Source organism: Emydura macquarii, unplaced genomic scaffold (genome assembly GCF_026122565.2).
Source record: "Emydura macquarii macquarii isolate MOO-44397 ecotype Brisbane River unplaced genomic scaffold, CSIRO-AGI_Emac_v2 contig_2699, whole genome shotgun sequence".
In the NCBI taxonomy this organism is placed as follows: Eukaryota; Metazoa; Chordata; order Testudines; family Chelidae; genus Emydura; species Emydura macquarii.
The window spans coordinates 965,206-987,339 of record NW_027132836.1 but is presented as its reverse complement, the minus strand read 5'-3'; the positions used below and the strand labels follow the sequence as shown (position 1 = coordinate 987,339).

Sequence of the window (22,134 nt, the reverse complement as noted above, 5' to 3'; positions counted from 1 at the left end):
AGCGCCATGTTGCCAGCTGTGTTATATGCAATTACGGTAGCTGTTGCGGGCTCCAGGTCAGATCTTGGCCCCATTGTGCTAGGTGCTGCATACACACATAGTATGAGAGAATCCCTGCCCCAAAGAGCTTACACGCTAAACAGAGAAGCCAGCTGAAGGATGGGAGAATGGAACATATGGCAATGGTGAATTAGGCCCTTTCGTGCCACTGGACATCCTTGGAAGATGGATCCCTGCATTTAGCAGGGTTTCCCCTTCTCTCCTGCGTTGGGTCTGTCGCTTTGGTTCTCTACAAGGATTCAAACTCCAGCCCTTCAGGTGGTGAAGAATGGGTGTCTAATCAGGAGAGGCAGCATGTCTTGGCGTCAGGAACTCCTGTCTTCCAGTCCTGCTCTTGTTTCTGATTTGCAGTGTCACTTTAGGTGCCTAAAGTTGGACTTCTAAACCCACAATGGGTAGCTTGATTTTTTCAGAGCAGCTGTGCACAATAGGAAGCTGGGGGGCCTCAGTGCCTTTGGAAACTAGGCACATTCCTTATGTGTCTAATTTGGACTTAGGTGCCTAACATTTGGACTCCCACGTTTAAACATTTGAGCCATCCCAACTCTGTGCCTTAGTTTTCCCAGTGTTGAATGGGGAGAACAACACTCACCCACCTCACATGGAATTACAGTTTGTAAATGAGCTTTGAAAATGCAAAGTGCTGTCTGAGTGTTTAGCATTATTCTGAATGTATTAGCAGGGGGCATTGGAGGATGGAGGCAATAAAAGTCCCGCCCACCTAGATCTGGCCGAGAGGGCAAGGATTGCTCAGCCCACATTTCTCTATTGATGTTAGAGGATGAGTCACTCCCCGGTTGGGGAGACGAACTGATACAGCAAGAAGAATGCATGCCCAGAAAGGAAACACCTCCAGGATTAACCCTGAATGGCTTTCCCCGTGTATTTATCTATCATTTTGGTAATTTGTTTAACAGGTTCAGTGAATTTGTTACGTTGACCTCAGTGTATCCCCTTACAGACAATAATGTGAATCTGTGGGCTGCAGGTCAGGTACAAACACTGTACTATGTATAGCATGCCCTTACAAACACATACACTTGGATAGAGCCAGATTCTGATCTGTTACACCAGTGTAAGTGCAGAGCAAATGCACCGATTTCTGTAGTCGCTCTAGATTTACATCACTGTGACTCCGATCAGAATCCGTTCCATAGGGACAGAGCCATCCCTAGGGTATGGCGAATCAGAGTGACTGCCCCGGGCCCCCGGGCTTCGCGCCAGGACCGGCGGGAAGGTGGGGTGCACGCCGGGATGGACAGGAGATGGGTGGCTGCCACCAGGGGTCCTGGCTTTGTGCCGGGACCAGGCAGGAGGTGGGTGGCTGCAATCTACCTCCAGGCTATGCTATCCTAGGGACAGCCCTGCATAGGAACCACAGAAATTAAAGACTAGGAGCAAAAGGGATATCAACCTCCCCAACCAGAGTTAGAGCAGGGTCATGAGTAAACATCTACCTTTGACCAGTGTAAATATGCAAGAGGCTTTCTCAGACACAAAAAGGACAAGCTGCCTGCAGCAGCCTAGGACTAATGGAATTCTCTCTCTGGATCACCTTCCCTCAACCCGTATTTCACACATCAGGCACATTTGAATTCAGATGCATTGCTGCTGTGTTTGGATCAATATGAAAATAAATCACTTTGATATATGAGCCTGTTTCTGGAATTTGTTAGCAACAGATTTTTATCTCTTTTGGAGTAAGGGGATTTTTCTCCCCTTGCTGAACTGTTGTGAGTTCACTTAACTTTTTTGTGGGGACTGGAATGGGCAACACAGACAGTGGGAACCCCCACCCCCAGCCTGCACTGTGATGTGCGTCAGTAAACCTGCTGTGCTATATTGGATCATTTTCTTGGCAAAAAGTCCTATAGAATTCAAATGGAAATGCTGACTTTTTTATAGCATCTTTTAACCATTCTAAAGAAATTAATAGGAAATTATACCCCACTATATAATTCCATAGGATTGTTCAGATAACCTATTGAAAGGATGTAATTTTCTGTTACATTCTATAGGAATTTAGAACCATCCTGTAGAATATGACAGAGAATTATATTTCACCATAGAAATTCTATAGGGTGGCTCAGATAACCTGTAGAGAGGATATAATTCTATGTTAGATTCTATACAATCCCATTAGTTTTCTTCCTATTAAATGCCATAGAGTTTTCCTTTCTAGTCCTGTTTCTTCTCTAGGACAATGGTCACTGTCTTGATGCTTCAGAGGGAGACCTATTCATCCCCATTGTGAACCTTTTCAATTTGGCCATGCTGGAGAGGAGATTGAATTCCTTCCTGATCTTTGCAGGCTGGCAGCTCGCACCCTGAAGCATGAGCTCTGATGACGAGCCTCGTGTTAGCATGCAGAGCCTCAGATGTTATTGACGGCTATAAAAATGATTCAGCTTTTTCTCAGTGCATAATAGGATTGCTGTTGTTTGCTTAAGCCAATGGGACTGTTTATGAGGCATCAAATCCTGCTCCTATGTTTTCAGATGAGGTTATTGTGAAACACATACGTCAGCAGAAATAGCAGAGCTAAACAGCTGCACTTGCCTTAAATAGATGCCAAGGTTTGTGCCAGCAAAGTTTTTCATTCATTCACTTTTATCCCCTTAGGATCCATCTTCTCATGGCTGTCTTCTCATTGGTTCCACCTTCAGTTACCTCAGTGTAAAGTGGGAGTCACTCTGAATTCACACCGGGTAACTGAGAGTGAAATCTGCGCCCCTGTGTACAGACTCCAGTCAGTGTTTGGCAAGGAGAGCGTTAACACACTGTCTCTTTGCATAGAGGAAAGACCGGATGAGAGAGAGGGGGTAGGTCCAACTGTAGTGAAACAAGCAATTTCTTTAGCACTAGCTTGTAAGGAAGAGACAATGCTAAATGGAAAAATCCTTTTTTCAGCCAGCTCAGACTTTGGCTGTGTAAAGCCTTCCTGTTGGCTAATTTCATTGAGCAAAAAGGCTGCTGCAGGGAGCCTTTTTAACTCTGAAGTGCAGAGACCTGAATTGTGAAATTTTGTATCATTTTGAGCAAGCCTCCTAAAAGTCTGATAATATCATTTGGCTGGGCATCAAGTTCCTGGGATATTGATACTGCCCTCAGCCTAGACTTGCGTAACTTGTCCCATTATGGTGACTTCCCATCTTTGGAGCCTGCAGGCTCGCTCCAGAATTACATACCAGGGACAACACACTCACTACTGGTGAAGAGAAGTAGCCGGGAGAACCATTAGGGATGATTTCATCCCGAGGTAAGACTCTGTGTCTGATTCTTTTATTAAAATGAGCAGTGCACCCGTGTGCAGAACTGCGTTTGGAACAGGGGTTGGTAACACTGCAGAGCCCATGCTGGCTGTACAAAGGGAGCGTTGCCTAATGATTAGAGCATGGAGCTACGCATCAGGACTCCTGGGTTCTGTTTCCTGGTTTACCACCCAGGCTTCCTTGTGCCTATTTCTCCTTTCCGTAAAATGGGGATGATATTCCTTGTGTTGCAGAGATGTTGTAAGACTTAAAGATTGTAAAATAGCCGGAGGTCATGGAACCAAAGGTACTAGCGGACCAAGTATTAGTGGTATTGGGGTTAGCTAAAAGGGGAGCAACAGAAGGTCTGTCTATCTTCTCTCTCCACCTCCCAGTCTCATAACATGATGGGGATTCTGTACATGGAACCAAAGGCTATTTTTTGCTTTCCACCTTGTCACTGAAAATGCTTCCTGTACTGTTGCACTGCGTGAGCTGCTCTCTCTGTTCATGACAGCTTTGATGACGTGTTGGTAGGTATGCTAATTCAGAGCTGCCCATGTGCTGTTACAAGCTCCCGACCTGGCTCGGCAAGAGCAAGATTTAAATGACCAGCTTTAGAGATTGGCGTTAGTTGTGCTTACCCTAGGCAATGAAAACACATGGGGCAAAGCCTTGTAATTCTTTAGGCTGTTTAGCTATGGACTAAGCTCTCCCATGCTTTGCTTGGTCATTGCAGAAACTCTTTCAGCTTTGTTGTTATTGTTTATTTGTATTACCTTAGCACCAGGGAGCCCTAGTCCTGGACCAGGACCCCACTGTGCCAGACGCTGAACAAACACACAGCAAAAAGATGGTCCCTTTCACAAAGAGCTTAGGATCTAAGCTTCAGACCATGATCCTGGTGTGGGAATACTACATAGCACACCAGCTTATTGTGTCTGATCATATCTCCAAGCTCTAACAGGTGACCTCAGTGACTAAAACCGCCTGCAACTTACTTCTGTGCAGAGCTGTCTGGAAAAAAGAATTTCCATCCAGTTGGACATTCCAGTTGTCCTATCCAAACTGTCCCTTTACAGGGAGTCTGGCTCAGCCTTACCTCTGATGGATCAGCTGGGGCATGGTTATTAGTACCTACCCTATCACTAATTGTTTGTTGCTCCTCTGAAGGGAAGGTAGACCTGAGGCAGAAAGCTCTGATCCAAGGGGATTAAAGATCCCTAGGGAACTTGATGCAGGGCAAGTGAGGCTACCAGCCACTGGGGGCGCTGCAGAGGGCTACTCTGCCACACTCTTATTTCAATATATGTTTCTGTCCCAAAACAGGAGTAAAAGTCAAAACGTTGAAAATTTTCACAGGACCAAAAGTTCCGAAAAACATTTTGTTGAGGAATGTGGATGCTTTCAAAATGTAGATTTGAAACAAAAGGCTTAGCTTAAAACTTTCACATCAAAAGCAGAAAATCTGGTCAGAATCAACATTTTCTCATGGAAAAATTTCAAATTTGGCAAAACCTTATCTTTATTCAGGAAATTTTTTTGGTGGAAAAATTCCCCCAGCTCTGCTTTGAATTCCTTTTGGCTCATCTGGTAGTGGTGGTCGCGGTGTCTGACATGTCCATCCTTTGTGACAAACACGTAGACACCTCCTCACTAGAGTGTTGAAGGGAGAACTTCACGTCCCTTGAAATGAAATTCAGCCAAAGCAAAAGCAGCCCCTTTAGCCTGTGCTGATGACTGAGCAAACTGAACGACCAAGGCGGGTTCCATATCCTGTGTTGCCCAAAAGGGATACGATGAATGACCAAGGGGCAACCACCCCCACCTTTCCCCCCCATGCCTATAAAATACACAGGTGTTTTTAAGGGTTCTAGACTAGCCTGGTTGATAATGCACAAGGGATGGGGCTGTTCTGACAGGCTGTGGGATGATACCTCTGAGTAAATAAACAGCAGAGCTGGGAGCTGCCATGGAGGGGAAATCATAAGGAGGAGTTATGGGCAGTCTGACCCATTTCTGCAAGGCCGCACAGTAGAGTTCTGAGCGAGGCTACAACGCAGAGATCCCTCCACCTCCCCATTCTGTGTAGGAGGATGTAATGTGGTCTGGGGGTGCGGGAGCTGCTGTTGAAGGGTCATCTGAGGTGCCAGAGGGAGGCCATGTGAATGGAGGGGAAGTGGGAAGCGCTTGGAGGTGAGATCACCCTCCCTCCACCCTATTTCAGGTAGACATGCACCTCCAGCCGGTCTCTGGCTGTTCTCTCTCTGCAGCCTCTCATTTTCATGCTGTTGGGCAATGAGGTCCGTGTCAGGGGAGGCCCCGTTACCTCATAGCCAAAGCAGGGGACTAGGAATGGGGAGTGCCATGTCCTGTTCCCAGCTCTGGTATTGACCCCACTGTGTGACCGTGGGCAAGCCCCCCATGGCCTGGTGTATGGAGCTGCTGGTCAACCCTAGCATGCATTAAAGCATGCGGGCAGTCAGGACTTCTGAAAACCAGGCTGTTAATCCCTCAGGGCCTCCGTTTTTAGTGTCTCCTCTACACATGGGGGTGATAATCCATACACCTGGCCCCTCCGTACACAGGTGTAAGACCCTCTGATGGGAAGGGGCAAGAGTCCGGCTAGATCTCTAATACATTTTAGGAAACTACTGTGGTAACTTGACTAGCTGCAGGAGCCCTCAGGCTCTGAGCGTGAGGTTGCTAGGCTGCCTCCTAACTGCACAGAGAGAGCTCCTGGAAAATACCTTGTGTGTGTGTAAAGCGTGGTGGAATCGATCCGTCTCCTATGATTTCTGTACAGTTCTAACATGGAGTTACTAGACAGGCTGATTAGCGCTGCTTGTAATTAAATCCCATTGATCTGCCTTTAGCTAAATGTCGCGGGTGCAGGGAGACATTGGCAATGGCTGGAATACAGCGGGGCCGTTGATCTCTGCAGAGGTGGTGTGTGTCTTTGCAGTTGGAAAATGAACCTTTTTCAGCTGACTTCCTCGTGGCCTGGCAAAGGGCGTGTAGATCGGGTTGTAACATCCTTCTGCACTTGAGCGGATTTGAGTTCCCGTGAAAGTGGGGGACTCATCCAACTCCTGTTGAAGCCAATGGGAAACTTTGCATGAAAGCCCATGGAAGTCTGTCCATTGACTTGTAAAAAGGGTTTGATCAGGGTCTAAGTAGGATCACCTAGATCCGTTCATAGTACGGTCAGGCAGCTTAGCCTGTGCAGCTAAGCTCTTCTGTCCTGGTGTACTTTGGCCCTAGGCTCTCCCTCCACAGCTCTGCTGATACTGCTCAATTTCAGCTCACAGCAGCCACCCCTGTTATTCCAGCCTTGGGCTCCTTCCACACAGATCAGCCAGTGCATCTGTCTTGACCCATATACCGCCCTTCACTATTCCAGGCTGTGGCTCCCACACACAGTTCTGCTTGTTGTTTTCAGTCCTGACCCATGTCTTCCCCCTGCTATTCCAGCCCTAGGTTCCCCACATGTAGCTCTGTTGATGGACATCCATCCTGGCGTTCAGCCCCCAATCTCTGCTGTTCCTGTCCTCGGGCTTTTTCCTGAGCAGCCATGACAGCCACATCAAACAGTGCACACTGATCTTGTGATGCCTGACAGAGGGGCTTGGGATGAGGTCAAACACGCTTTAATGTGTCGACCTTCTAAACCAGTGGTTCCCAACCTGTGGCCCAGGGGACAAAAGTGGCTTGCAGAGTCTTTCAAAGTGGCCCGCTGCTCCCTTCCCACTGGCTGCAGAAGGGAGCCGCTGTCTAAGGACCCAGGTGGAGTGTGTTCCCCTGGGGCTACAAGACCAGTGCAGGATCCTTGCTACACCCAAGGGGCAGGAGATCAGTGCTCTCCTCCCCCTGTCTGTAGCAGGGAGCATGGCAAAGCGCTCCGCCTGGGTCCCTAGGCGCTGAGCCCCTGCTGGAGCCAGAGGGAAGCGAGCACTGATCTTCCATCTCCCTGGCTGCAGAAGGGAGCCACTGCCTAGAGACCCAGGTGGAGCACACGGGGTTACAGGACACAGGCAGTTTCCCTGTTGCAGCCAGGGGAACGGGAAATCAGCAAGGAGGCAGCCTCCTCGCTGAACTCCTTTCGTCTGGCTGCAGTGGGGGTCTACAGGGGCTGCTGGCAGAGCAGCCTGGACCCACCATGCTTGAGGAGGGGCAGGACTCTAAAAACCAGTGCCTTCTGGTTTGGCCTGCACTTAGCAGGACACCCACCATGACTTGGCTGCCTGGCCATGTGCTTCAGTGTGTAGTGACAGTCACTCATCTGCACTAGTGCTTTGTCTGTGAGTCTGTGACACACTGGGCGTAATTTGTAGGTGTAAAATAGTGAATACAAATGAGCACAGTCACATCAAAATGTTTACTTTCAATATGTGGTGATTTGTCGTCCTTAACGGTGCATACATGGATACGTTTTTGTGAGTTGATAGATTGGTGGCCCTTCAGGGTTGTAACGATGATATCTGGGGCCCTTGGGAACCACTGTTCTAAATCATCATGGAGACTCAGGTCCCAGATGTGAAAACTGCCTCAGTGACCTCCTCCTACCCAATATCCCCCTCAAGCCTGTTTTAATACTGCCAACCCAAGCGACGTCACCCACGGTTATACTGATCGGATTGCATCCCCTTGGCTTAAACTCGGATACAGCCCTCAGCTGAGTGCGCACTTCACTGTGGGGATGCACGGCTGGGCAAGGCACATTTGCATTGGAGCAAAGGAGCCTCTAGACTAGGGTATGTTATGAGCTAATCACTTCAGAAAACTGAGCAGCCCAGATTACAAGCTCCATTCCAGCAGCAGAGCACCAGCCGTTAACCCTCTTGTCAGGCTGGGGATTGGCGTGGGCCCCGCATGAGGCTCTCCCTTTCCAAACAACTGGAAGCACATTCTTCTGTGTCTAGCAGTTTTCTCCATTTACTTTAATTAGGTTCCAAAGCTGGGTGGTTTGTGTTTCTCAACACTTGACAGCTTCCTTGTCCGCTGGCTGTTCAGGTACAGTGAAGACGGCGAGCCCCCCTCTCCTCTCGAAGCAAAGGATGGTGTTTGAAGAAGCTCAGCTAGGACATCGTCTCTCCCCCAGCCCCCCACAAACTGTGTTTCATTGTCACCACTACCTCCGTAACCCCTGCCTCCTGCTCTGCTGGGTCGGTAGCACAGAAACGGCAGCAAACGGGTGTGGTGGGAAAGGGTCTCAGCCCGCTTGCTGGCAGGGCAGCTCATGAGAGTGTCTGCTTTGGGAGACTCCAGCCCGGTTTTGCATTCTGGGTACGTCTCTGACCCGCTCTTGTTTTATTATTATTGGTGTGTATTACAGTAGCACTTAGAGGCTACTGTAGTTGTGGTTCTCTTGTGCTTTGCATGTACACAGTGATACAGCTCCTGCCCCAGCGAGCTTACTAGTCAACAGAGGTGCGTCTGAGGGAGGTTCTTATCCCCATGTTACAGGTGAACAGAGAGATCCAGTGATTTGGCCAACCTTACACAGGGAGGCTGTGGCCAAGCCAGGAGCTGATCCCAGGTCTGCCGAGTCCCTGTCCAGGGTCCTAGCCTCCAGACTTTATTTCTGCCTCTAGCTTTCCTAAGGCTCTGCCGCTCCGGCGGTGGGAGCTGGGACGCTCTCTGAACGTTTTGTTGAGGCACTGCTTAGGTTCTCTCTGAAGGCAAGATTCTGCCCTGAGGCCGTCAGTGGGGCCGGTGCACTGCTGGGTGGTGTGCGCGCCATGGGCACAGCTCTGCTCAAGGCCAGGCAGCCCACTGGACCACTAGCTGGGAGCAGGACCTGTGTTCTCCAGGGAGGCTCTGCCCAGCCCCTGGGCCAGGCACAGGAAGGTGGGGGAACTCCTTGTGCTCCCCTCCCCATGCATAGAGGCTGCTCAGAATCTCGCCTCGAATGGGGTTGAGCTGAGGCCTCAGACAGGTGCTGCCTGGATACACGTGGGCCCCAGCTTTGGAGGGAGTCTTAGGGTAGCTGGGGGTGTTTGAGGCCAGCTGGGAGAGGAGTGAACATGAACTGCAGCTGTGGCACGGGCTTGTCTATGTCATGCAAAAATTAGCCTTGTGCCTAAATCAGATCCAGCAGCTGGGGAGGGAGCCAGGAGTGATATCGGGAGCTTCTGACCATTTCCCAGGCTTTATCCCCAGGATGTAGCCCAGTGTTTCTGCTTTGAGTTACCCACAAGCAGGCTTTGATCTCTACAAGCCTATTCATTGTGTGCAATCACTGACCAGCAGTTGATGAATGTGTCTGCCAGTGGGTTGTCTGGCAGTGGTTCGCTCTGATTAATCTTGGACAAGAAATACTTTGTTTGTCATGCGGGGGTGTGTTGGGTTACTAGGGTCACGTGGCATGGTTTCTGCTCCCTGATTGGATGATGGGAGGAGAGTGAATTGGCTGCGTGCAGGTGTAAAATAGTTCCTCCTAAGCTGTTAGCGTGTGGGCAGAAGCCATGTGCGCCGATGTTCATGGAAAGTGACAGTCCCTAGAGCTGCTGGCAGCATCCGCCCCGCTCCAGCTCCCACCTGCGTCGTCAGCTTTCCAGCAAGTGCCCGTTACAGGTTCCAGGGGGTTTGCAGTATGGCAGGTGGTTGGGAGTTTTGCCCTGTGTTCATGACCTGCTTGCTCTGTACCTCCAGAGGTCACCACTGCTCCTTGCGGGTCTGCAGTTGTTTGGATGCCCACGTGGCTTCTGTGGATACAGCCCAGCAAGGACTGCACAGCCCAGCAAGAGGCCTTGGTGGGGCGAGCGAGCAGAGTGGGGAAACCAGATAAGAGGGTAACCTGAGAATGGCTGTAACTGTTGGTCACTGGGGCGGGCGGGGGCCACACTGAGAATGCCCTTTCTGTTGGTGTACTCTGGGGCAAGATGGTCTGGTGCCAAAATAGGCATATGCATGCTGTCTGTTGTTCCACCACAGTTTGCGAACCCCATTGCTGCAGATCCATCCACTATGTCCTGCACATTGCCGAGAGGCACAGTCTTGCGTACCAGATTAATGGCTCTACACAGTTGCCTGACAATGGTCCCTCCAGTGGATTTCCAGCCCCAAAATGATTTCCCACTGACTGGTAGCAATCCGGTGTCACAGCTTTCCCCATGTGATCGCCACTCGCTCCTCCACTGTCACTGCAGCTCTCGTTTTGATGTCCCTGCTCTGAAGGACTAGGTTGAGCTTGGCAAACAGAGCCAGGAATGTGGCCTTGCACATCTGAAAGTTCTGCAGCCCCTGCTCATCCTACCAAGCCTGCATTATGATGTGATCCCACCAGTCAGTGCTTGCTTCTCAGGTCCGGAAACAGCGCTCCACCTACAGCTGCTCCGTGAATGCCATCAGCAGTCTTGAATTGGTTGTCTCGCTGTCCCACAGCAATCTGTCCTCCAAGAAAGTCATGTTTCCTGCTGACTCAGTTCTTTGTGCGGCTCTGCAAACACCAGAGGATCATGCGTTCTGTGCTTACAACGCTTATGCCAATCGTGCAGAGCTGTGCTGGCTCCTTGCTTCTCAGAGGTGGCGGACAGCGAGGAGGGCTGCGCAGTTTCATGGGATTTTAAAAAAGCACGAGAATTATGGGATATAGCTGACATTATGGGATGGAGGCGGTTGCATGCTTCGGAAATTGATCCTTACTCCCAGTCACCCCTGCGCAATTTGTTTCTGCCCCACCATGCATTGCCAAAACTTCCCAAAAGAGCATGCGCTGGATGGTGGTGGGTTGCACAGTGGGATACCTGCCCATGGAGTACTGCACTGTGCATCGACACGAGCTCTGCTGGTGAGTACGCACAGTGCCGACACCAGGAGCCAGGCTGTACAAACCACTGCGGCTTTATGCCAACTCAACTCACATCAACCAAAGTGTGTAGTGTAGACATGGCCTTTATGATCACAATGGTCCTCTCTGGCCTTATCATCGATGAAGGGCTGTGAGTGATTCATTACATTCGCACTCTGTTGCCTCCGGATTCTCACTGCAAATAAAGTAGCAGGAGGCTGAAAGCAGCTTCCGCTTGTTTGAAGACTGTTCTTTCCTCACACAGTGCCTTAATAACGGAGATTAGGTAGGTGCCATCAGACCTTCCCTGTGTGCACAGAAGTAACACCACAACAGCAGAGGTGTGTTTACACTCCAGCAATTATGAAATAGCAGAACCCTACAATTTTATACCTCCAAAATTGCTGAGCTGAGCTGCCTTACTCTTGAATTAATTGTGATTTGGGTGCTAGAATTGGCTGCTAAAATAAAAGCGGAGATGCAGTAACAACCAGTGCTAATTTCTGTGAGTGAAATATTTCGGGGGGCTCTTTCTTGGTCAGAATTGCACACTGCATTTGAATTTCGAGTGTCTGTCTTTTTGCTGCACAGCTTGGATTCCATGGCATGCATACATTGCCATCGAACAGTGCAGGGGAAATGATATAATTGTTAAGCAGGTATATTTATTGAGGTAGAAAATGGATTCGGAGTCACACAGAGGTTGCTCAATCTGAATAGTAAAGAGCTGGCCTGTGCTGTAATTGTTGTAACCTTTCCTGCTTTTTTCCCTCCTCTTCAGGGCCTGAAGCCAATGGATCATAATGGTTTGGCTGATCCATATGTCAAATTGCACTTACTCCCAGGCGCTAGCAAGGTGAGTTGTCTTTTAAATTCCATCTAAAGTCTGTGTCATGTGCACGGTTCAGCTCTGCTGTTCTGCTTGCCTTGTGGAGTTGTACCATCTGCTGTCTAGCGTATAGCAACGGAAGATGCTGCTGGTGTGGGTTGGGATATATTTTCCGATGAAAGTTGGCTATGTCAAAAAATGTGTTTTGTTTCAGGGGCAGATTTTCCATAAGCCTCCTTTCAACATGCATGCACAATCTACAAGTACATCCATGTTATAGTATTTATTTAACATGGACAACACACTGGGTGAGTGAGAGTCCCCAAAGGTATCTCTCCTTAAAGACGCACAGAGGGGCTCAGACACCACGGTGATTGACAGCGTGAGCAATGGTATGAATAGATAGACACAGCTGACAGTGCACTGGTTCCATTCCATACACTCAAAATGTACATTGACCCTTTTCATTTACTGTCTTAGCGAGAGTCTATGTCAGGAGCACATGGGGGGATATTCTGGACCCACTGAAGTCAATCTACCCCGTCATACCTGTCCTCCCTTCCAAAAACCAGAGAGGCCTAGCAGACTGAGCATGGGAGTTTTACCATTGACTTGAACAGAACCAGGATTTTCACCCTTGGGGCTTAGTACAATGTCAAAAACTAGAGTTCAGATTTGAATTTCACGGGGTCCTCCTCTAATAAAATGCCTACGGGGGCTAAACTCTCCAATCAAACAAAGAACCAGACACAAGCGACAAGATATAGTTGGGGCAAAAGTCTGACTCCCCAAAAATGGAGTTCATGGGGCAATCTGAGTAGCGAGTGGAGCTGGGCAAAACAATTTTCTGTCTGAAAATGTCATTTTGACAAAAACACATTTTTTTGCAAAATTCTATAGCTTGCAACAAAATTTTGTCTAGGAAAAAAATTGGCAAAATTAAAAAAATGTCAATGTCCCGTGTTGACTTTTTCAGAACGAGAAGTTTTTTATTTTTATTTTTTATTTTGAAATTTACATACATATATAACATATAATGTTTTAAATGGTCCAAATCCAAACAATATGTTTCAATTAATCCAACACAAAAAAATTGGACATTTGTTTTGTGGGGGGAAAAAAGATATTACAGTTTGTTTATTTAGGAAGTATTAGCTGGTTTAAAAATTCTTGCCCTGAAAATATCTGAAACCAAGTAATAATCCGTACGATGGCGAGCTTTTGTTTAAAGAGATGTTGTATAGGAGTCATCAGAGCTCTACTTTTCTTTTTCTCTTGAGAGGGTATCAAGTAGCCTAGCAGCAACTAGACATTTTGTCCTTTCATCCTGATCCAAGATGAATTTTGTTTTCAAAATCTCTAAATTTTTCACAGGACAGAAAAACTGTTTTTTGACCAGCCCTAGTGGCAAGTGCTAAATGAAGGAGGTAGAGGCCTTTAAATGAGACTATCCCACAACTGAAAAGCTCTTGGCTGTTGCAACAGAAGCAGACAATCTCTTTAATAATTGGGTCCCGCACATACTGGGCTTTAAAGATTATCCCTAGTCCATTGAATTTCACCCAGGGCTGGGAAGGGTGCCAGTGTGATGCATAGATATTATGCCTGCATAGTGACCCACTCAATGGAGAGGCTGATTATTTGTCCTTGACTGTCCTGTCTTGAGCGATGGAAGTGCCCACAAGCTTCCTGGGCAGGTAGAGCCTGTTGAAAACTAGCTGTTGAGTGATAATAGGGCAGGAAAGTCACTAATACAGAGGCTTAAGTCTGTCATAGCTTGTGTGGATTAATGTCAATTTTGCTGATTTAAAAAAAAAAAAATGAAGTTCTGAAAAGATAGCAGTGTTTCCTGGTGAGAAGAGCAGCTCCCTAAACAGAGGATCCCAGTCTCTAGGGCTTCATAAATTAAGAAGACCAAAAGGGACCGTTATGATTATCTAGTTGAGCCTTCTGTGTAACCCAGGCCAGAGACCCCACCCAGTGATTCCTGCAGAGGAGAGGGCTAGTAAAATGAGGAGAGGAGGTGACCACTGGCCATGTGTCTCCACCATTTAGCTGGTGTATCAGAGGCCGGTGGATGCCTGAAAACTGCACAGTCCTGTGTGTCCTTTCTGTATTCCTGACCAGGACTTTGGGACAACCCCTTAGACGGTCCCCTCGCCCCCCCCCAGCCTGAAATTCCTTCCCACAGGGAGCCCTGGGCCAGCTGAGGCAGGACTCTGGGTGTTTGGGAAGCATGTGTGCTCACTCATGCAGTCCTTGCATGATCAGCAGAGAACCCCTAGCTCAGGACTGGGGCCCAGTAGATTTAGTTCACAAGCTCATTGGAAAGCAAGCGGGTGTGGAAGTGTTTTAAAGCCTACCCAAGCCAGGCAGGGGGGTGTTTCTGGGAAAAAGCTCCTTTCTCCTCTTCTTTTGCATTTTAAGCCCCACAGACCATAATCAAGCAGATTACAAACTGGAAGGGAAATATTTCCACAGATGTATGTTTTGAATTTGCTGGCAAGCAGTGTAATTAAAATGCTGCCATATAGGGAGAAGTCAGTATAAGCGATGAGGTAGAAGAATTTAAATACTGTATGCACATATGTTATGAATATTAATCTTGTGCTCCTTTTATACCAAAATAGTGGGGCCTTTTTGGGGCGGTATGTTTTTGTTGAAGTTCAGTTGAATTAATTCATAACACAGGGTATTGGACGGCGTTTCATTACAGATAGGGAGAGCCATGAGCGCTTTCATCAGTAGATATTATCTGTCACTTTGATTTTTGCAAACCGACTGATGGAATTTCTGCTGGAGGCAGTGAAGAGCAAACTGAAGTCTGCATTTCCTATCCTATTTCCTACTCTGTAGTGGCGGGGGCGAAGTGGAAGCAATAAAGCGGTCTTGGGAATGACTGAATTTAAAACCTGGGCAGCTGCACCTAGAATAACTTGCATTCTGGATGTCCTGTTTGTTGCTACAACGTCGCCGTGTGCCATTGATTTCCAGTTTTACAATAGTACTGAGCACTTACCATATGTAGGGCCTTCCCTCTATGCATCTCAAAGTGCTTTGCGAAGGGGATTAAGTATTGTTGTGGCTATTTACCGACTGGGTAGCTGGAGCACACAGTTGTTTTGGAAAGTTCAGCCCTAAAGCTCTGAGAAGTAGGCATCTAAACCCGTTACCCGTCAATGGGACTTGGGCACCTAGCGTCCTCACATGTCTCTTAAAATCCCAGCCATGGGGACTGGCTCAGGGTCACCCAAGAAGCCAGTGGCAGAGCCAGGGATAGAACCAGTAGTCTTGGCTCCCAGTCTAGTCCTCAAAGCACGGGATCGTATTAGGAACAGGTAGAAGGTGCTTCTCTGGGTGGTAACTTGTTCTCTCTGAGGGAGTTCATTATACCCCAGATGCTAATAACCCCTTCTCCATTACAAATCAACAGGGGTACAGACAGTTGAAGGAGGAGCCAGCGTGAGATGTACCTTGCAACACAGCAATGGGGTGGTTCTTAACCTTCTGCCTAAAAGGTGGTCAAGTAATCTTCCTAGTACATCATCTACTGGGGGACAAGATTCTGCTGAGGCAGGGGAGGGGGAGGGATCCCTCAGGCCTTTTCTGTGTCTGAAATCTGGGATCCTGTTGGAAAAATAACCTTAAAATAAGGGTCTGCATTAGCCATGTATCCATGACACATTAAAATGGTTCATGCAGGGGAGAGCTGCTTTGATCAAAGAGCTGCAGCACATCTCTTGAGTGGCATCACTGGCTCTGCAGCTCCGTTTACTTTTCCTTTCCCGTCTTAGGCCCTCATCTTTATACCGCCCCACGACCACAGCTGACTGGCTCAGCTGCATGTGGCCTTGAGTCTCTCTAGGGTTCTCCCCACAGCTGGGGGGGTGGATACTTGCTGCTGTTGCACAAACTGCCCCGAACCATCCACCACCCACCCACCTGGTCCCTCCATCCCTTCAGCTAACTGTTTGGCTCTTGTTTTCGTTAATTTGCTGGGCCTAATTTTCAAATGTGGCCACCTAAGTCTGGCAGCTGGATGTAGGTTCTCCACTAGCAGTTGGCTGGGCATCACATTGAGGCGCTAAGTTGGGCATCTAAATGTAGGTGCTCCAATACCCCTTGGTTGCAAAGAGCATTTAGCTGTGTCAGTGCCAGTTCTCGCTCCCAAGGACCTGCTTCAGTGCCCAGATGGGAGATTTGGGTGCACAGGTAGGTGCCCTGCTCTGTAACTGTGTTTCTGCACTTGGGCGTGAGTTACTATGAAGGACACTGGGCAGAATTAAAGGTGCTGTGTTTATATTTTGGAGGTGGGAGACGCAGGTAGAAATAGTGACCCAAATAGGAAATAGGTGGGGGAAAAGGGAAGTGGCACTGCTTTCTTTGCCCTCACCCAACAACCCTGGCATGGTACAGTAGATTCTACCTGTGCAGACAGGCAGGGTAGCGTCTGGCTTGCCACCTAAGCCCTCCCTCTTCATACAGCAAACCTCTTCTGAATCTTTTGTACAACTGCTGTGGCAGGTGAACCGGAAACCAGTGCCCTGAACCAAACAAACCAGGATTAATCATGGGCTAGGGCTTAACAGCAGGGCCGCTTTTAGCTGCTGGGTGACAAGTGATGATTGGCAGATTCCCCCTTTTCTTGCTGCTCTTGGTTTCCTTTGTGAATTGGTAATGTGAAACACCAGGAGCACTTCTCCTGAAACTTCTGCCTTGAGAAGAACCATTCAGGAATGGTGCCTCAGTCCCCGCCTATCCGCATTTCTGGCGCTGCTAGGAAAAAACTGGCCCATCACCAGCACCCCTCTCCTCAGTGGGGCCCTCTGCAGGTTGCTAGTGAAATCCCAGCCCTCTGCTCCACTGACAGGCACTTGCATGTTTTAGTAACCTTTAGTTTGCTTCAGAGAAATGAATTAAATATTTCAATCTCCAGTGAGTGTGACTGAGAGGACCCCCCCCCTTCCTCCCTCCCATCTTCAGCCCTGGTCCTGCTGAATGCACTGCTCGTGCAAAGAGGGGAGAGCAGGCTCAGGACAGGGGGCATCTCTGACAATTAACAAGCACTTACAGGAGTTTAAATTTAATCCCAACTGGTAATTAACAGCCAGGAAAGTCCCAACCTTCAGGCCACTGTTGCCATTGTGAGGCAAATAAATAAAATATCCAAGACTGGTTTGTCTCCCTGATGCAGGTGATGCAGTTTTCTCGAGTTTACTGTTCTGTTCTCTTGCTAACAGTTAATGCTCTGTACGGTGACCTTCATGAACTCCTGTAGTGAGTTATTGCAGTGCACTCCTCCTGCAAGTCCACTGGGAAATTTTAGTTAATGCTGCCCACTTACTTGGCTGTATTTCATGCCTGGGTGTCCAGTTAATTGCTGGTTACGATCCAGGATGTTACGTTTGATCTACCATATAAAACAATGTGTGTTTCAGATTCTTGGAGATCACCTCTCCAGCTGACAGTCCCTAGAGTCACTAGTCTGGACGCTGGGAGCCGAGCATGTCCTCCACTCTGGAATTTGCTCCCTTTTCTTGCTTTGACTGAGTCCTGGGTGTTGTCAGGCCTGTTAACCTATGTCTTTCCTGAGGAAGTGTGTGGTTCCTTGCCTTGTGGGGAGATTTTCTGTATCATTAGCTGATGAATGATTAGAGAGTTATTTTTCTTGTATCCATGTTTAGAGGTCATGGTTTATGCATTCTGCTATAAATTGGAAATTATAAATAACTCCTGGGAGAAAGCAGAACTTCAGTATCATTGTCCTGTTAGATGCATAATGCAAACTAGCAGCCTGAGATCAAAAATATTCCACACGCATCAGCTGTTTAGCATGCGTTTGTTCTCCATGCTTGTTTGGCCGCCCTGTCCTAATGCAATTCCTGCCTGCAATTGAGTTACTGTATCTGGTATCTTTCAAAACACACTGGTAATCGGCCTTAATGAACACTTTATCTTGTGCCAAGCAAGTTTGCAGACCTAGAGCCAGTCCTCCTGCAGCCTGTGGCTCCAAGACATGCATGGTGCCGTTGATGACAGGAATAAAATGGAAATCAGAACTCTGCCAGGAAGATAAATGGCTGTCAGTGCCTCCTTAGACCTCTTTTGTGAGAACGTGTCTAATTTTGAAACTATTTTACAAAGTTGGGGAACGTTTAAGGTGAGCAAGGCATTCAAATCAGGCTTGGCTGAAGCTGGAAAAGATAATTCCTTTTTGCAATCTTGTTGAGTTTCATTCGCCTCCTACCCTCATGGAACCATCTCCTGTAAGGCGGTGATTGATTTCACGTGAGGTTCTTTTCGGAAGAGCTATGCTGCCTCCTCACCTGACAGCCCTACTAGCTGATTCACTTATTTTATTTTATGCTGAAAGGGAGCTGTACTTGAATGACATGAAATATGATTGGTTTTGCAGGGTTTTAGATGTTCATATTAATTAGTTCCCTCCCTGTATTCCAGCCGTGCTTTATGTTCCTGTAGGATTGACTATCTCTCCATAAGGTCAAAGAAAGAGCCTTGCACTTACAGGTGTCTCTTCGTCCAACCAACTTTCCTTAATCATGGTAGTGGAATAAACCTCAGTAGTGTTGTGCAAATCCAAGATCTCTTCTATAGACAGACTGCTTTTGAAAGCTACCTAAAGGAGCAAACACTAGGAAGAGGTTCCCATTCTAAAGGGACCAAATACATATGAATCCAAGTTAAGCAGGTGTGCTCAAAGCTTTGGGGGGAGAGACTGGTGATTTTTGCACAGATCCCAGCAAAAGTTAGATATGTGCTGTTTACTGGGGCTTCTAGTTGCTGCCATAATGCAAACAAGATTAGAGCTCTGTTGCGCTGGGCGCTGTACAAACCTGTGGTAAGGGCTATTCTACATGGGAGCTTTTCCCAGTTACACCAGTTAACTTTAACTCCATAACCACTATAGTGATACCCTGTAGCTCCTTGGGTGGGGACTCTAATTCTGGAATAAGAGTGGCCTTTTCAGTTTAGCTTAAACTGCTTCCAAAGAAACATATAAGCTAAACTGGAAGATTCTCCTGTACTGAAATAAGAGTGTCCACATGGGGGAGCTACACCAGCATAACTAGAAAGGTTTAAATTCACACCCTGCTTCCACCCCATAGCTCTCCTGTGTCGACAAGCCCTAAGAGACAGTTCCTGCCCCAAAGAGCTTACAGTCTAGATAGACTAGACAGACAAAGGATGGGAGGGGAAGTGACTTAGCCAAAATCACACAGCAAGTCAGTGGAAAAGGTGAGAACAGAACCCAGGTCTCTCGACTCTTAGCCCAGTGCCCTGCCCGCTGGATTTGGCTGCCTGTGGGTTCTGTCTGAATCTCGGGTGAGGCTTTGTACAGTATAGTCAGCAGTCTCATCCCATGACTGCTTAGGCCTACTCCATGCTAGAAAATTAGGTCAGCTGAACAACATCGCTCCACACCTTTGAGTGACATAGTGCAGCCATCCTGACGCTGGCGTAGACAGCGCTAGGCTGAAGGAAGACGTCTTTCATTGACCTAGCTACTGCCTCTCAGGGAGATGGATTACTTATGCCCGTGGAAGAACCCCTCCCGTCAGTGCAGGTAGTGTTTACACGGAAGAGCTACAGCAGCCGCGCAGCTGCAGTTGTGCCCCTCTAGTGTTTCGAGTGTAGACGCACTATTATTCTATGCTGAGATTTAGGGACACCTTGTTGATGACACCAGACAAAAGATTGTATTGGGTTTGTGGGATTGCAAGGAACCAGAGAACAGAGTGAGTCTGTCTGTTCAACAGCCTCGATAAAATATCCCTTTGTATATTAGTTACTGTAGAGTCCTGTCTCTTTTCTAGTGGGAGGGACACACCAGTTTGGTTAGGACATAATAAAGGAAGAATTTGGTTTTTGGGGTTTTTTTTTAACCTATTAATCTATCCCAAAACAGATTTAAAGCCAGATTACCTGACAAGTGTTGAGTGATTCTGATCAGGCCTTCTTTTAACCCTTGGATAAAATAATTGGAGGGTGATTTTTGCTGTAATTTCTTTGAAGGGAATGAAAAATTGCTCCAGAATATAGGATGCCTTTTGTAAAAGAGCAAGTCCATCTAAGCAGCAGGAGTGGCAGCTCTTAAAGCATGAGAGAAACCTTTTACTTCCCAGTGTGCTAAGTGCCCTGCTTGCCTATAATATGGTGCTTGCAAAACAAAGATGATGGATGTAACAATGCGTCTGAAATACTCTGCAGACAACTTTTACGTATTGATTTCATCAGAGCTCATTACATTGAGAAATGGGCAGAATGAGGAGGACTCTCCAGCTTCACACCCAATTACAGTGGAAATTGCTGCTCAGTCAGGCTGTCCCGATATCAGGGAATTAATGGAAAAGCCCTACTTCAAATCAGCAGGCCTTTTCTACAGAACAATGCGTCATTCTCCTCCCCAGTGGGGGGAGGAAAAAGAGTCAAAGTTTTATTAAGCTCAGTCCATCATTATCACCGTTGGGGGGAGGCGGAGAAGGAGGCAGAGTGAGCGGGAAGAGGGAACACAGGCTGTCGTAAAATCGATCGTCCTTTCATCACTGGGATTCTGCACTCTTCTTTTGCCCAGAAGGTATTCTGGGCTCCATGATGGAAAAAAAAAGTGATGGAATGAAGCTGTTGCTGTTCAGGGAGCGCTTGTTTGAGCTACGTGAACTCAGCACTGGTGAGAGATGTTGGGTCGGCAGCCTGGAGATGAAGCCCCTTCTCTCTAGCTCCTGAAGATGACAGAGTGGGGAGTGGTGCTGCAAGGTGCCCCATGCTTCTGCTGCCCCACCAATGGGGGAGAAGGTGGCTTGGTCTCCAGGGCCTGATCGGGCCAGTTAAGTCTAAGGGGATCGTTTTGTTGACATCAGCAGGTTCTAGCTAAGACCCCCGTTGAGTAGTTAACCCTTCTCGTGCAGGCTGGGATGTGCAGCATCTGTGACGTGGCCACCTATCCCCCTGGAAGTGGCCTGAGACCCACCAGACTTGTTTCTCACACACCACTAGCTGGAACGTCGTTCAGCTCACGTTTAAGTTTAAAGCAGGCTGGGGGATAGGTAGGATAATTGGCCGTCTAGTATTCCTCTCACAGAGCCTCTTTCACTCCCAAACGGGCTTTGCGCAGAGGGTAGTAAATTTCTTCTAGAGCAGTGGTTTTCAAACATTTTAGGTTGTGTAACCCTTTCCAAGTAATGTACCCTACCGCATACCCCATCTGAGAGAGGGTCAGAATATACTTATGATTAGATTGCCAAGTCTTACGAAACAAAATGTGTTGTCTGCCATAATAGGATTTTTCTCACATACCCCCTGACGAGAGCTCGTTCACCAAGGGGTATGTGTATCCCAACTGAAAACCACTGCCCTAGAGTGAGGGATGGAGCTGTCTTCTCCCCTTGCTTGGAAAGCATCAGCATTTCTTTCGTTTGTGGAGTGCCTGGCCTGACAGTGGAGAAGATGGTCACACCAGTTCTCTGCTGTTGTGATTGCATGAGCCTGGTCTGGAGACTTCCTATTAAGTATCATCCATCTGGATCCCCGTGGTAGCTGGAATTGCGGTGCTGCCACACCTCCCGTTGTGCAGCTAGCAGTGATGTACACCTGATGCCCAGTTGGCAGTGCTATGCGGGAAGTGTGGGGGATGAGGTGTGTGGGTTTCTACCTAAGCCCTGGGATGCCATGAGTTTATGCCCTGATGCATGAAGTTTGGTTACGCTGTCTTACATCCAGCAGCATTATTTGTCTCTGTGATCCCCACAGGCTGACTACATGCTGGTGGAGGAAGTATTGCCTTATATTTGTTTTAATTTACTTGCTGTTTGTTCACTGACACCCCGATGCGCCTCCCCAAAAAAAGCCTCTTTAGCCAACAGACCCAAAAACTCTCTCTAGCTTTTTCCAGGGTCTCACAGGTTACTGCTTGGCTTTCTTGCTTTTGCCTCTGCTGCTCTCTCTGTGTCTGTTCTCAGTTTCTATGTTCATTCTGCCTTCCTTCACACCCCCTTGGTTACAGTACCCACCTGGTGGTAGTTTCTGGACAGAATCTATTAGGCTTTGTTTTAGGTTAGACCCCCCCACCCCACCCCTAAGTGTTTCTTACAAACTATCTTAAGCAAAAGGTGAGTTCACACATCAGTCTGAATAAGTTTTAACTCAGCCCATCACAAGGTTTCACCTAGTTCATAACATGTTTT

The 22,134-nt window shown here is 47.8% G+C and overlaps 1 protein-coding gene across 2 annotated transcripts in view; it reads left to right on the top strand.

Annotated features, from left to right (window-relative positions):
- The window catches only part of DOC2B (double C2 domain beta), a 124,725-nt gene that overhangs the window by 36,694 nt on the left and 65,897 nt on the right, over positions 1-22,134 (top strand). For both annotated transcript variants that reach the window (XM_067565781.1, XM_067565782.1), the window contains exon 3: positions 11,885-11,959. In XM_067565781.1, coding sequence (XP_067421882.1) covers positions 11,885-11,959 — 75 coding nt within the window. The remainder of the gene's footprint in view (positions 1-11,884; positions 11,960-22,134) is intronic.